The sequence below is a fragment of the Petromyzon marinus genome, chromosome 1 (assembly GCF_048934315.1).
Source record: "Petromyzon marinus isolate PM22_M1 ecotype Great Lakes invasive population chromosome 1, UKy_Petmar_22M1.pri1.0, whole genome shotgun sequence".
NCBI classification, from domain to species: domain Eukaryota; kingdom Metazoa; phylum Chordata; class Hyperoartia; order Petromyzontiformes; family Petromyzontidae; genus Petromyzon; species Petromyzon marinus.
Genome location: NC_133667.1, coordinates 29,344,622 through 29,361,584, shown reverse-complemented (window position 1 = coordinate 29,361,584; position 16,963 = coordinate 29,344,622). Strand labels below are relative to the sequence as shown.

Below are 16,963 nucleotides of genomic sequence, written 5' to 3'. Positions count from 1 at the left end.
GGCTCTGCAGCACACAACCTCATTCAAAACAGATGACTAAAAACGAATGCAAGCACTTTATTGATTTAAATAAACAATTCAAGCATTAAAATAATGGGCAACAAATTTGCTTTGTTAAACATTGGATGTTGCGCATTAAATGAGTAATGCGTAAAGTTACACCAACAAAAAAAGATGCACCCTTAAAATTCAGCATTAGAATGCTTCCTGTGTATCAACCGCGCAGTTTTAACTGCGTCGATTTTATTTTAATTGCTTAATCGTGAAATTAAAAAAAACGATACTGGATCACATTGCCCACAGGATTTGAACACATTCTCTACAAAGCAGTAACATAAATTGGAATGCAGACCAACCTTGTTGAGCATGTTGTCATTCATACGATGCTTGCAAACCACATGCCGGAAGGCAAGGTTAATTTTCTCTGCCAGCTTCTCCACCTTTATTGAATCCTGCAGCCATTGCCGGTCTGATGGACAGAATATAAAATGTCATGAACTGCTATCAGTGGCGTATAAGCACAGGCTTAAAAACGCTATAGTACTCTGCTGTCACTGGCATTGCAAGAGCCGAAAATATATATTTCAAGCAACGGCCCTTCTCAAAAGCACAAGGGCATTGCTCAAACCTTTGCACATCACGTATATTTTCAGCTACAAAACAGTGTTGATGATGGCTGTTTTAAGCATGTGGCATTGGACAGTACTTGCTTTCAATTACAGTATCTATTTATTACTCCCTCTGTCACCTTATGTACTTGCTAATGAAAAGGATTAACCCCTTCATCTTTAAGCCCAAGTGACAATTTATGTAAAGGTGTGTAACATAAGTATCATTGGGTGCTTTGCACCACAACACTACATTAGGCAGATTACATTTCAAGAAAGGTTGAACACTCGAAGATAAACCCCCATGGAATCAAACTTAATTTTACAGTCAATGTTCATGTGGTTATGCTGCAATATTTTTAAACATAACAGACTGGGGAAAAACTAAGACGAAACAACCTTTAAACCCAGGGAAATTAAAGATATATAAAAATGGACAAAATTGCAAATACCTAAACCCATTAGTCCTACGTGTCATGGCCATCTCTGTGGTACATGTAGCAAACCAAAATATGAAGACAAAACCTACAGCATTAATGTATAATTTTACACAAAGGAACACTTAAACTTGAAAAAAAAATTATCCTAAACTAAATAAGCACATTTTACTGAAGGCATGCTGCAAAGGTTACCAAAAATCCTTGCCTTCTTTTGTGAGCACCTAGTTAACATTCAATAACGCACTGAAATGTAAAAGGTGTTCAAACACAAAGCGACAAAGATCACCGTCCGCAGAGCCACAAAAGAAGACAGTGGAGGTGAAAATGACTCCTCACCGGATGAGACGAGCACAGAGGCCGAGAAGAGAGCAATGTCCTCCTCCTTGAGTTGCATCGCGCAGAGGCTCTTGGCCAAGTCGAACATGGCAGTAATCAGGTCATCGCAGCCTGCATGTAACAACGCAGCCACGTGCGCGTATCACTTTGAAATCTCACGGTGGAAGATCAATGCAAGTCAAAAATAAACCTCCTCTGCGATAGCAACATAAGCCCTTGCCTTGCGAACCTCTGCATGTGCCTTGATCCTTTGTGAGGTGCCTGTGGCACTTTTTTTAATTTAGGGCATTATGCAGTGACTAATAATTTAATACACATTATTTAAAGGGCTGGTTAGTATATGACACTATTAACCAAATGCACTTCTCAGCCACGTATGCTATCTGTAGCAAGTAATATGTAAAACCGGTCCGGGCTACCCACCCTTTCCCAATCCACACTGACCAGCAAAGTGAAGTATGGTCAAAACAACCTTCACAACAGACACAGCGTGAGGGAGGCCTTTACTCAGCAGTGGCTTGACAAACGGCTGTACGTTATGATAATTATTTAGGGTGGCAGGGTGGCACAGTTGTGACATTTGTGCCTCACAACGAAGACGGCCTGTGTTCTATTCCCGACCCGGGTGCTTTTCAGTATACTGTTCGTATGTTCTCCTCCTGTTTCTGCATGGGTTTTCTCTGGTTTCTCCGGTTCCCTCCCATTGCTTGAAAAAATCCCGTACAATGCTATGTTGAAAAGACATTAAAATGCCCAAATATACTTGCAAATGACTCAATTGTGATCACGTTTAGCAACATCACCCGCTAATGCCAAAAGTTAGCCGGACCCTCGTGCTAAAGTCTTGAGACTCGGCGAGGCTTTACTTGGTAATCAAGTGTAGGAACAACAATGCACGTTTATATACACTTCGTAAAAACACAACACATTCGATAACAAAACTGCCTTAAAAATAAATTGTACGTGAGAGCTAACTTTTCAGGGAGTGACAGCACATCAGTGGCCCTAATTCACAGCACTGTGAAGAAGGGCCACTGCCTGAATTGTCACCGATTGCATACTTTTCTTATTCACCTATTTCTATGTTAGGCAGTGTTATTCACAAATGTGTTGAGTTTTTTTGTTTGTTAATTGTTATAATTTATTATACAAAAAACATCAGGTGCATTTTATATATATATACTACTCTGCACAAAGACCACTTTGACCTGAACACATATTACAGGGACATCCATAGGAGTAAATTGCACTTACCTAACGATTTGAAAAGCTGAATGCCACCATATTTTCCATCAAAGAGCACTGTGTTATTGTGTGGATTAAACACTCGGCACATCCTTATCAACACCACCTCCAAGCACCCTGCAATACACAACACAATAAAATAAATTTCATCACGGACAGTGCAATAACAAGGCATGTGATTTCATTCGGGGGAAAAAAAAAGCATGGGCAATTTTTATTTAATAATGCACAGCAAAAATGTTTTAATTTCCACAAAGAAAACATTTGGGAGGTTTTTTTATCCATACAGTTACTGCATTCATGTAAAATATAAATGGCAAACTATTATTAATTAAATATCAATATAGAAATAAAGTGCTTTCCTATTTTGGGATCGACTTCTCAAAGCTGTGCACAAATATCACATATAGCAAGAGCATTGCTTGTGGCGTATGAAGATCCTTTTTGTAGGAATTCACTATTTACCGACACTGTCTAAACAAACCCTTGTTTGCACTGCAATGTCTGATAGATATATATAGCTTTGTACCAGCTTTGAGCAGGATAATCTGGTCATTCTGGCAGAGGTCCATGAAGCCATCAATGCGCTTTGCAAACTCCACCACATACTGGATGGCGTTGGTGACCTGAATGGCACACTGCTGCCACATCACCTCCAGAGGCTGTACGTACAAACAGAATGACAATGTCAATACATTTCAAACATTTTTTATGTAAACATTACACATTTAAAATTATTAAATGTCCAACCACATAATAACAAGTATAAGGCAAACATAACTGTCATACCCATATTGCCAACCAAATTACATGCATTTGCCTTAAACAAGCATTCTGGCATTAATTTCATAGATGGGGAAAAACATTGCAGCATACAGACATAACTTCCACAACAGATAAACCATGTCCAATTCGGTTTACATTCAGAATTTTACAAACAATAGTGTAGCATAAACATTCAGTCAAAATTCCAATAAGCCTCATTGTCCTCCAGACTAATTGCAACTTCTACAAAACACATTTCTCACCTGACTCTGGCAAACCTTGACTTCCTCATAGGAGTATGTTTGCCATGCCAGCCTCTGCAACTCCGCTGTTGAGTACTGACACGTCTCATTGTGCGACCGTACAATGTTCTGGGCAAGGTGTTCTGCAAGGCCCGACAGCACAGAAACATGTTTAAATATGTGCACAATGACCGCCAGATGAATAAAATAACCCAACCAATGTTAATAGTCCCAAGTAGACACAAAGGCAAAATTACCACCAGAGACAATGTATTTCATGGTGAAGTTAATGGAAAGGTTTTGGTGAAAAAGGTGTTGGTATCATCGTGATGCAGCTATAATTGCGCCTGTTAAATTAACATTTTATCAGACAGCCGACCCTCATTGAACAATTTAAATATATAATCTCGTGCAAATGGCAGACTTGGAGTTAAGAATTTAACCAGTACTTACGAAAACAACAATATAACAGGGCCGCAATGACAGTTCCAACTTTTGAGACCAAAAGAACACATTAAGTTAATTTATCCGATTATCTTTAACATGTGTTATCAAATACAATTGTAACATACCAATTTCACTGGTTGGTGTTTTCCCACTGCCGTAGTGGCCATTGCAAAAAGCACTGGCCAAGAATTCCAGGTCGCACGTAAGGTCACCATTAAGGTCATATGTCATGCCAACAGCACCGTTGTTGGCAGTGGCAGACACCACGCACGGTGCTGTGGCCACGCCTGAGCCAGGCTCCTGCTTGATCACCAAACTCCGGGGCCGGTTACCATCTATGTCCAAACCGGACTGGTCCGGAGATGGCTGGCCTGACGCCGAACCGGACCGCGACACGGAGCCCACAGAGGAGGCGGACGAGTTGGAGCTGGGCGGAGTGCTTGTGTCACCGGAGGCTGATGGGAAATAGCAGCTCATCATCATGTCACCCGCGCTCCCCGCCTGAGAGGCCATCTCTGCCAGCTCTGGCCCAAACACGTCGTTGAGGTCGCTCAGCTCGTGGTCCGGGTCGTGAGAGATGCCACTTCCGCTGCCCAAGCCATTGCCTAACAAGCAAACCAACAAGATCACACTTAAGGCTTGCCGTGTTGACGTTGACTTTGTTATGACGCATGTTTGCCAAATTGTGGATTTGTTATCACTAGATAGTATGCCTCCCATTGCCTTATCTTATAAAGTGTGGTTTAATAAATAATACTGTGGTTACCAAAACTACATCGATCGTAGTCTGAATGCTACATGTTACAAGTAGATGAAATGAATGAACTTGTAATTCACGAGCAACTGTACCGTCACAAAAGGTTCTGGCAGAAGAAAAGCAATAAAAATTGATTCATACCAACCCAAATACAACACCACACTGTGACCTTCTAAGCAGCATATAGGGGATACACATTGCTAACAGATGGAAGGTAGTTTCCAGGGTAGACAAAAGTCTTACGTCCCGATGCCTAGAATTTTATTTAACATTATTAATTTAACGGCTGACATCACAACATTAACGTTGATAATTTTAAAAAAAAAATTCAAGTAAAACATTCACGTTAATGCAGAGTGGCGCATTGTGCTATTTTTAAAAGGGGTACTCGATGACATCTTTGCAACCTACGTGCAAACGCACCATTCGAGTATGGCGTGAGGGGCTCGGCTTCCCCGTGTTGTTGGTGCTGCTGGTGTTGCTGCAGCCGCTGGTGCTTCTGCACCTCCGCGTACAGGCTGTCCCGTTGCTTCTTTGACATCCGGCCAAACTTTACCGCTGCACATGCGTGAACAATACATTTTGTTTTTCACAACGCAAACCTTGACGCGTTATTAAAAGCAGAACTATTAAGTGGTTTAATTAATGTGCGATACGACGACTTTCGAAAAAGCAAAAATGATTTCAGTAACAGGAGGAAGGATGACTCGGCGAGGTGGCGATGAATGTGTCTTTACCATCTCGCGACATGCCGAGGGCCAAGCATTTCTGCAGGCGACAGTGTTGGCAGCGGTTCCGGTTCGTGCGGTCGATCAAGCAATTGCGCTGCCGCGGGCAGGAATAAGATGCATTGTTTTGCTGACTCCGCCGGAAAAATCCCTTTTGAGCACGGTGCAATGGGAGGAAAGAGTGGTGAGAGAATACGGTATAAGAAAGGTGAATTCGTAACTACACAAGGTATATTTATATGGTAAAGAAATAAATTGCCAAGGCAGTTAAACCCATTGTTTTACAAAAAAAATGCTGTATCGGGGAATACCCATACTCATGCGATAATCAGCAAGAGACAAGATACATGTATTCCCAACAACCCACATTGACCAGCGAGGTGGTCAAGGCAGTCAGAAATGTGTTATTTTTTTACTTTAATTGGTATCACTTTCAGGCGGCATGCGATGTGCCTCTGTATTAGAAGAAATACATTTTAGTGTTAGAGAATGTCAATATTATTTTAAACATTAATTATCAAAAATAACTGTGATGAAAATTCAAACTGAAAAGCCCATGGTAACAGTACCAGGCAGTTGTCAAATTTCAGAACAGTAATGCAATTTGCAGCTCCATATGTACAATACTTTTATCTTCATATGCCGACTCGGAATATATCCAATTTACTACAAAAATGTGTGAACTGTTCAAAATAGGCAGCATTTTCTAACTTTTGATCTGAATTCTATTATCACATATAAAAGTAGGAGTAATACATCAAAGTGACGCGATGTCCCTTTTGTGGGTTCTAATTAGCATCCTTTTCCACTGAACCGTGCAGGATGAATGCATGCAACACCCAGCCTCCAATCCGTTCATTGGTGTTTGAAAACACACGAGTCGTCTCTCCCAGGAAGCCATCCTGCTGGTCTAATTAATAACTTAACAGTCAGCTTTTCTCTTCATGCAGGGAATGAAGCATTAATCCTGTGATTACATTTCTCTTTCATTTAGAAAAGATACTTTTTGGAAACAAAACAGGTTAAAATAAAAAAAAGGATTATATAAAAAACAATAAATGTGCAAACAAAAAAGATTAATGGGGTAAAAGTCTCATTCTGCTACGTGAAGCTGTCAATGTGTATTATTTCTCAGCGAGTAAGCAAGCATGCAGGTATAAATAAATATACCTTTTAGGATTTTTTTCATTTCTTTTTATAGCAAAGTACCACGTATGAGAAAAACACTGAGGAGTGGCTAACTGTATTCATCCACACGTTTGTAACAGAGTGGAATTAAACCTCACAACATTCATGTGAATGGCCACTGCCCAAAACCTTAGCCAGTCATGTATGTTTATGTTACACAGCAGTGTTCAATGTGAACAAGGTGATTTTGTGTTGTACTCTCACACCACTGGCAAAGCAACCCCTTGATATTCTTAGCTCTTTCGGTAAAGTCACGTTGAAGGGAAACAATAAAATAATAATAAAATATATATAAAACAATAAAAAATTCTCACGACGTTTCGACCATAACACAAACGGTCGTCATCATTTATGCAAACCGACACACCTGATGACGACCGTTTGTGTTATGGTCGAAACGTCGTGAGAATTTTTTATTGTTTTATATATATTTTATCATTATTTTATTGTTTCCCTTCAACGTGCCTTTACCGAATGAGCTAAGAATATGAATTACTGCAGTCACGAAAGCTTTAAATCAAAATTCAACCCCTTGATGTTATTTATAACTTATAGGTGTACTCACTTGAGTGCCATATTTATAAAACATACCAGTAAGGTGACAGAAAACAGCACTTAATGCAACACAATTTGAAGATGTATATCCCAAACACAATTGGTCTGGGCAGACTATTGGGTGCATCGACATGTGTTAATGCAGATTCATTCACTCTGCTGGAACAGTGCACATCTCCTTCAAGGTGAGCTCTACTGATGAAGTTGTACATGAGAAGCAATAATTTTGATATTGGATAACCACAACTGTTGTTTTATTTTAACCTTAAATACTGATAACTAAGGCCAGTGGTACTCCTAACATAAATGCAATAAGTGGTTCAAACATTATTATAATGGGAAATGTTCTTCAAGACAAATCTCTCTATTTTCACCTTGTAAAAAAAATGTGCACAAGTGAATATGTTCCAGGTAGGTCAAACACAATTTTAGTCATGAATTTTTCGTTAATAACTTTTTTTTACAACACATTTTATATATATTTTTAAAAATCGCAAAAGGAAAAAATATAATTTATTGGGTGTACTATAAACAAACATCAAATAATATGCAAACCTTCACTTATATAGTCTGAGCAATTTGCAAGAATGAGGGGTCTCATACTACTGTTTACCCTACTATGCGTTTAAAATGGGTTTTGCTTTAGGGAAAACAAGAGTGGACAGGAGAAGGCGGAGGTCATACCTTGCAGCCCTCACACGTGATGACTCCATAATGAATCCCTGATGACTTGTCGCCACAGATCTTGCACGGGATCACCTCAATTTGTGCTGAAACACAGAGGCCCGCGTATTCACATGACGTACAAGTACAGCCTTTTTGTCAATCCATTGTTGGATGAGGGCCCGCACACGCCATGCCACGCATGGGGGTTATCTGATTGAACTGCGTAACTCTCGTCAGTGCTGGTTGGTGAAGATAGTGGGAGCAGACATGGGGGCATAAAAGTACAGTACAATAATAGATTTCACTACACTGCCCTCTGCTACACCACAGAGCCCCACAACCAATAAAAGTGGTTGGGCATAGCGGTTACCGATCCACACACTATGCAGGCTCGACATTGCTTACCTTCTGAAATTAAAATGTAATTGCGTGCATTCTAGATAATTTGCTCAAAGTCAAAGCTCATGATCCCAACTAATTCACTCTTGAAAAAAATTATGTAGGTATTCACCTATTCTTCATGTCAGGCTGTATAATCAGTCACGTGAAAACTGACTTGAGAGCATAACACTAAAATACATCTTTCATATTTTACGTAGTGGAATATTCATTCATCAAGCGCCTCTTCTGCGATATAATTTACATGCACCACTAGATGGCGATATTACAGCAAAACCGTTTATCACCAATGCTGACTTAACATTTTCAATTACACTCGACGTCGAAAACGAATCCGCTAACTAGAAGCATCACAACATGGCAAAATTCTGTACAAAAAAAAGAATCAGGACTTACACAGGCTTGCAACAAAAAAAACTCAAAATGTAAAGTAAACGTCTCTGATCGATGTGACATTGCGAAAAGGCACAGTGGGTGCCATATCGCGTAATTAAATAAGTACCAATTCTGCCGTAATTCTGGTCAGGACGTCCCAAACACCAGCGGGTAGTATGTCCTATACCTGACTGCAAGCTTACATGGCCTAAACCTGCATGTGCACAGCACAAAATTTAACTTTTTTTCAGCTTGCCATAATTTTAGTTTAATTTCTGCTCCCACATAGGTGGTCCTTCATGTGGAATTACATGTAAAAATAATAATTAAAATATATAGAGGGCCACCGCCCAGGTGTATTTGACCTACATAGCTCTAAGTATATGCCTGCTGCTAAACGATGTCATTTAATGAACTGGACAAGCCAGTTGGGTAAGTGAGCCTTCTCTTAAAACAACTGGGACATCCTCGCTCTTGCCTTGCGTTTCCCTAAAATTAACAATCTGGACGCTAAATTCCGTGAAATGTTACCAATGTAATTGTTTGGCTTTTATATCTACTTAAGCTGGGTACGTTGCTTTATTTATATAGTAATGTCAAGTTTAACCATTTACCTTTAGCACATTAATAACACACACAGATGGACATGCACACCGGTGTAAAAATGTGTGCGCACTTTGTTACGTAACTATTCTGCTAATACTTCAATACAATATTGGTAAAATTATAATACAGAAATGTTGCAAGAAGGTATGTTTTGCTCCCTTTTAAATGTGTTTTAACTGCTGATATTTAAAAGCCATTGTCAACATCAAGTTTAACGAAGCGCCGTGACATTTATTAACAACGTGATATATAATGTTATATTCAGATTCAAATGCACTCACATAATTTTGGTACGCCAGGGTACAGTTAATCTTAATCCGAAGCCACTTATCTCTGAAGGGTGTGGTTGACTTTGTGCCAAAGGCCGCAGGAATATGCAGGAGTATTGTCTCTTCCTTTGTTCTAGTTAACAGGATGTTTTTTTTAATCCTATAGATTTCGTTTAAACATTAAGACCTTAAGAAATGTGCATCAGAACAACCAATAATTGGAATTTTTTAATTAAGGCCACCTTAAATTTAGATTTAAAGCTTTCGTGACTGCAGGGATTCATATTCTTGGTTCTTTCGGTAAAGTCACGTAGAAGGGAAACAAAAGAACCAAGAATAAGGCCACCTTATTTCGTTAATTGATTGCGTTCACCATTAATGATACAACCTAATTACTTACACCCACACAAATGTTTTGGACTTTCAGAACTTTTAACGAGATACATTCTTATGTTATATACTCTATGTCCGATTAACACAGTTGGCTACATACGATGGTGCGAAAGACGTTCATCACTCATGCACACAATTACAGGCTTGCTCACGCCAGGTCTGACTTTATACATTATCTCAACATTTATTTATTTCCCCATGTGACTTATTTTTCAGCTGTACTTTCACAATGCAACAGGGTGCCTTTGAAGCGATGTGCTCTGTTTTTATTCCAAGTGTACATTATCAGTGTAATTACAGACAGAAAGAGGAAGACGTAGATTCGAGAACATACACAAGTTACAGGCATAATGGGCGATATGAAAAGACGGTGGGCGATATGAAAAGACGGTGGGCGATATGAAAAGACGGTAGACTTTTCATCACTTCGTTCACTACAAGCGATGACGGTTGGTGGTAGAGAATAATGGGAGGTCCTAACCAAAATGAACACTATCAAGAAGATGTCCACTGTGGAGCAGAATAAAGCAGCGTATGTTGCTGGTGCTACATGGATTGTTCCATCGTAAGAATGAAGTTGGATGGCCACATCTTCGAAGGCATTCATCCAACAGTGGATTTATCATGTTTGCTGATAATGTTGATGAAACCTTAGCAATGAATAACAGACCATATTAGTTAAATAATGTATATTATGCTCAATACGTTTCACCTTCATTTACCGTTTTAAGTATACACGTCATATCTTACAGCCTTTCGTCAATCCACTGCTGGTTGAAGGCATCCCCATGCTGTGGGGATTGTTTCACGATACTTTAGGCATGCTTCATCACTGCAGGCTGATGAGAGGCCCAGAACCGATTCAGATATCACTCCCCACTGATGTTACGTGTTAACCGATGCGCTGTTGCTCCACACCCAGAAGGCAAAGAGCACGTGAAATACCATATGCGATGCATTGATGTTTGTCATGTGACCAAGCAATGTGGTTTGTAAAATACACGATTATGTGAAATATGTAACTTGTAGTACTCATATTGACTGCTGTAGACATAAGATGGGTTTATGACAACTTAAAATCATGTATCTTTGTCAATGTTTTAAATATGAAAACAGATTTAAATATAACATCATACACGTATCATGTATTTTCGTCCTACCTTCAGGCTTAGTCAAATGGCACTCATTTGATTTCAGTTTCCTTTATTTGGTATAGCCCTGTGAGCCATTCGGCCCTTGAATCGGGTGCAACCGCAACAAACAAAAAACATGAACAATAAAACATCTTAAAGTGACTATGTGACTGTGCAAACAGAAAATCCAGGAAAAACAGCAAAATATTCCTGAAAAAGCACCATACACCAACGCTGTGTGGAAAATCCCAGTGGGATGCAAGTCAAACAACAACCACAAGACAACTTAGATTAAGGCCATCAGTCTAACTCCGTACTACAACAAACAAACATGGCCAAACCAAAAAACGTTTTCGACATCATCAAAATAAAGCCATAAAAGCAATGTAACAGTGATCATAGGAACTGTGACCGAATTTTCATAATAAACGACAAACAACATGTAACACCAAACCCTAGAGCCATTGCTGGCTGCATGAGTCACTCAACAACAGGAGCATTAGTCGGAGTATCACATTTTTCAATGCACCTTTAAGATCAGCACACCAAATCAAAATACAGATAACACTTTGCAGCGCTTATCCGGAGCGAAACATTTTTTTTTAGGCCACTGAAAAGCAGTGGCAGCTAGGGGTGTACAACTCCTCTATAGTAGTTTTGAGTGAATATCTCATAGGTAGTGATTCAAGTTGCAGTTTATTGGCAATAGCTTTGCAGACCCTGGGGGCATCAATAGCAAAGGCCCTTCCTCCAGTTTTTGTACGGCAATAGGGAATGTGAAGCTGGTAAATGAGTGAAGACCTGAGGTCAAATTTGTTCTTTGAAACAGAGAGGAGATCCAGCAGGTAGTCTGCGGATTTTTTTGTAAGTACATCGTGAATAAATAAGATCTGGTGCACAAGCCGTCGAACATTAAGATATGTTAAGTTTGACCCAAATGTAGAGATCACAGTGGTAAGTCCTATATGGGCAGTTCAATGCAAATCTTAAGGCCGAGTGATAGATGGAATCAAGTGATAGCACTCGACTCTTTGGAATTTGCCCCAGGCATCCTTTAAAACCAAAGCACCAGGATGATAGAACATGACAAGACAGTGATATAACTTAAAGAGGCAAAACCCTGGCATGGACACTACACAAACAAGCAATATGACATCACCCTTGGCCTACGCGCCACTTGGCAAGCATTAAACTTGTGAACATGCCATCATTCGGAATAGGTGGAGGTGCATCTTTCAACAATCAATTGCAAAGAATCATCCAGAAGAATCTAAGGAGCAAAATTTGTGCATTTTTGCCATCGTTAAACAAATCCACTCAATCCCACGATTAGTTTTTTTGAATTCATAATAGACATGTAACAATGCCAATATAAATGTTGTTACTTTGTACTGTTCGATAAAAATAGAACCAGAATTAAATGTACCAACCAAGCAAGACTCAAGCGAGAGAGGGGACAGAAGCAGAGTTGTGGTCAAGAGAGGATTATATAAATATCTAATTTCAGATGCACGACAGACACTAACCAAGAGGAATATAAATTGGACTGTATCCAAAGGCCAATTAAGGACATGGGGGTAGAATACATGTTTCAATATGACATGACTAAACAACACCCTACTAATTCCTTGCATAGCATTCCTCTCAAAGCAGTCATCCCAATCCATGTTAAACCTAAGCAGAACTAGTGACAATGTTTTAATGCGTTACTGCAATCAAATAACTTCAGGGCAGCAGAACAGACTATATAGAGTATTTAAGAAATAATATAAAATGCATGGCTACATTATTTAACTTGCATAAAGGTTGATGTTCATGAATTGTTGTGTACTTGAAATACTCCTTGTTACAAATGTACCTATACAAATCTTAAATTAATCCATTTAAATTAGAAGTCGAGATGTCTATCGGAAAAATAAAACCATTTTGTGATCTTCACACAGTTTTAGGTCTAAGCGCCTGCCATTGAACTACTAGTTACAATTTATCTTCACCAACAGGCTGACCATCATGGTGAAGTATGGTCAAATAACCTGCATGACGAATATGGCCTTGTGAGGCCTTCATCCAGCAGTGGATTGCCAAAGAGCTGTAAAATGAAATACCAAAATTGACATAACATTTCTGTAACTAATGGGCCATGAGACTATTAAAAGAACTGCGAATTATCCAATTTGATTTTTTTAATTAAATCTAAAAAGGTGGCATTATTAATATGAACAATCCGTGATGAAACACATAGCATTAATGGATTTTACCTCTGGTATAGGTGAGAAATTTGGCAAAACCGTTGCGTTTAGTTGTTATCATGAAACCGATCTACGCATCGTAAAAAAAATAACTTTACTTAAATAAACTGGAGTAGAAATTCAATTAAGCGTGGTGTCATGAACGATATTAAAGCGTGTCTATGAGATAAAACACTGCAGTAGCAGGAGAGGTTCACACTTGCATGAATATACGAACAGATGACTTTCCTAACAGATATCAGACAGACAAAACGGATGCACATTCAAAATCCTACCCTCAAGAAATGTAACTCTATAGTTGGGCCCCTTATTTTTGCCTTAACTTCTGTGCACAATTAATCACCATAGGTTCCTGTCACAACTCATTGTGGCCTTTAAATTTGGAGACGAAATAACGTGCCCGGAGCCACAAAACTCCGTGTTTCAATTAAGCATTACATAAAAAAGCCACAAACAATTTTGTGGGTATCAATTGCACTGGAAACATGAACGTGTCGGAAGCTATTTTGTCACGATACTTCGTGCAGAAGAGACAAGCTATTTCAGCATTATAATTGTCTCAATTTTGCCTGAAGGATATATATTATATAAACAGCAATAGAGTATCAGACTTTGCCCAGCTGACAGATTCACTCTTCTTTATTGCCATGCATAAATAATAAGACTTTTTTTTACGGAATGCATTATTGGCTTGAACGCAACATTCCAGTGCAGCCACTACACATGTACACAATGAGTTTGTTTGGCATTGAATAACTATAGAGATAGCATGATAACAGGATAATGCAAAACTGCTTTCATCAAGAAAGGTGGCCGATCGAATCATGTCATGATCAACGCAAATGTGAGAATATAGACATAAATAAAACTTCCGTCAGCAACTGTCTAGAGTTAAACATTAAAATGAAGGGATTTTGTTACCCATGTTATGTAAAGTTACTGGTATATACAAGCAGTGAACACTCTAATTGTGCACATTTTGTATACATTAAGTGCCATAAGTTATTACAAATCACAATATACTCCAAATGCCTCCTCTTTAAATTTACATAGATTTCATCCGGCAGGACTTTGGTCTTATGCGCAACAGAAAAACATATCACATGTGCAAAATGACATAATGCATGGAAAAATAGCTGCCATTGCAAGACAAACATTAATAAATCTGCGTGACCCATTGCTGAACTCGCTGAGAATCAAACCAAATTCATACAACCATATATCAGGCAGCTGCCAACAAGATTTGCCCTTGAGCATTTTTTCTAGCTAAATGTAGACTTCAGGGTTTTACAAACATAAACCAAGCAGACACTAGATATACAAAGCGGCCATAAGAAGAGTAAAAATACAATGTAATCAAGTCGTGAAACGAGTGTGATTAGAGCACTGTACGAGTCTTTGCAGACAGCGCTGTCTAGACAGGGGAAATGAATTAAATCCACTCTTAAGATGTACCAATATGTATATAGTACAAAACAAAAGTTTATAAAAAATAAGTAACATTTATTGTTCTTGTGGACCATGTCCGTAATAACAGTATAGCACAAACATTCCCTAAAATTGTCTTAGAATACTTAATGTTTGTGGTGAACATATTTACTCACCATCTTTAACAAAAACGGCTGGTGAGAACCTTAACATTTTACTACGTATGGAACTATATTGGATGCCAAATCATATATACTAAGCTATAAAGATATATAGTTAAAGGCCATATGGTCAGATGAGGACTTTGAATAATCAGCAATGGAGATATTAATTTCCCACGCCACAAGAGATTTTACGGTGCATCTAAAAACTTTAACGAACCACTTACATAAACGTTTATGTAGAGACAATGTCATCCAATATTGCAATATCCATCATCATCAGCAATGATCAATCCACTGTTAGATGAATGTCTCAAGAGTCAAGACATCACGATTTCTCAGTCTCATTCTGCAACAATCCATCTAGCTCCAGCAAACAATCCAATGTTATCGCTCCATCTCCACGACGAACCTCCATTCTCTGACGTGTTTCCACGGTGGCTACAAGATGTTAACTACCTCGCTTGGTATAAAAGGAAGTCGTGGGTTCGATCCCATCCCTGACACCTGTATATTTGGAGCTTGCATGTTCTCCCCGTGATCGCGTAGATTTTTCTCCCGGTTCTCCCGTTTTTCCCTCCATATTTAGAAACATGCGTTTAGAGTATTTGGCTGCTATAAATTTCCACACGATAAGCCACTTCGTTGAGCTATCATCTGTGTCTAGGTCGCTTCTCAAAAGAGCTATATAGCTCAGTGTACCTTACCTGGTAAAATAAAAATGTTTAAAAAATGCGCAATACAAAAATCCCACCATTTACTTACTCCTTCAAACGTCATGCAAAAATGTAAAAAAAAGAAAATCAATCAATACTTCGAAAGCCCTAGAGTAACACTAGCCACAACATTTCTGACAGGTGTGTGACGAGTTGATGCCGCGCAACACAACCGAGTCACAGCTCACTCAATAATGCATTGGAGCGTTGATGAGACTGTGAACAAAAGCTCTGCGAGGTTGTCTCCTAATGTTACTGATCCCTTTAGATAATACATTGGTGTCCCTGCCTTGTCTTCATCAGACTTCCTCCCAAGAGCTAAACAACTTACAATGTGTGGTGAAGTCAAGATTCATTTAACACGCGTTGTCAAAACATTATTCAAACTGTATTTGCTCTCAAAGATGAACAGTCACAATTGTATATAAGCAGCGCCTCGATAATTTGGATATGCAGCCAATTTGTTAACGCTCAGTGCTTCAGTTCTACATCTCCAATGTATGACAGACTATTGTGTCAAACAGAAGTAAACATCTGATTACATTAAAATAATGACACTTTGTTAGGCTACTGGTGCATGTATGAAGGGTAGAAAAAACGTATGATAACACAACATAGACATTCTACAAGTAAATTCAGCATCAACAGCCGCCAATATCAAGCAACTGCTGAAGACTTCACACAACACCATACATGTTGGTGCTGTTGCCACAACTTATATCGACAAGTGTTCTGATCTCCTTGCTTCATCAATCTCCTTTCAACTTGACCCATCAATTGGCAGTCGTTAGAAATCTTGTACACAGGTCATCATCTGATGCTACCCTTCATTAATGTGTATTGTGTCCTGCCCAAGCACATTTAAGTGAGTATGAAGCCACTGATTTGTGTTTGCTCCCTGATCCATTCCACCTTTTCCTGCATTTGTGAGATTTTCTGATTTTGTTCTATTTTGTTAATGAACGTCACAGATAAAAATAAAGCTTCGAGAAATATCGATTCGCTAACAAGCTCCTTCGAGTGCAATACATATGTTATACACAGATGTCCACATGTCCTGTGCATTTGTAAATATAGGAATAGTGTACAGCCAAAATGTTTGCTTACACTGAGGGGTTCAGTTGGGGGTACTGTATATCTACCGCAAAATAATGTGCAAAATATTATTCAATTTCTTGTAAGCAATTACGAGGCTCATAAAAAACACACTTTTAGATTTCAGAATTCCTGAATCATAGATGCTGAAATGTTGTCTTA

The 16,963-nt window shown here is 38.9% G+C and overlaps 1 protein-coding gene across 3 annotated transcripts in view; it reads right to left on the bottom strand.

The window, feature by feature from the left end:
• The window catches only part of LOC116939517 (nuclear receptor ROR-beta-like), a 188,579-nt gene that overhangs the window by 9,846 nt on the left and 161,770 nt on the right, over positions 1-16,963 (bottom strand). For 2 of the 3 annotated variants that reach the window (XM_032947989.2, XM_032948009.2), the window contains exons 2-10: positions 7,996-8,081; positions 5,578-5,719; positions 5,264-5,398; positions 4,209-4,688; positions 3,658-3,779; positions 3,159-3,291; positions 2,639-2,746; positions 1,385-1,495; positions 357-469 (exon numbers count right to left, since the gene is read on the bottom strand). In XM_032947989.2, the coding sequence (XP_032803880.1) occupies positions 357-469; positions 1,385-1,495; positions 2,639-2,746; positions 3,159-3,291; positions 3,658-3,779; positions 4,209-4,688; positions 5,264-5,398; positions 5,578-5,719; positions 7,996-8,081 (1,430 nt within the window). The remainder of the gene's footprint in view (positions 1-356; positions 470-1,384; positions 1,496-2,638; positions 2,747-3,158; positions 3,292-3,657; positions 3,780-4,208; positions 4,689-5,263; positions 5,399-5,577; positions 5,720-7,995; positions 8,082-16,963) is intronic. The other variant, XM_032947999.2, reaches the window with a different exon arrangement.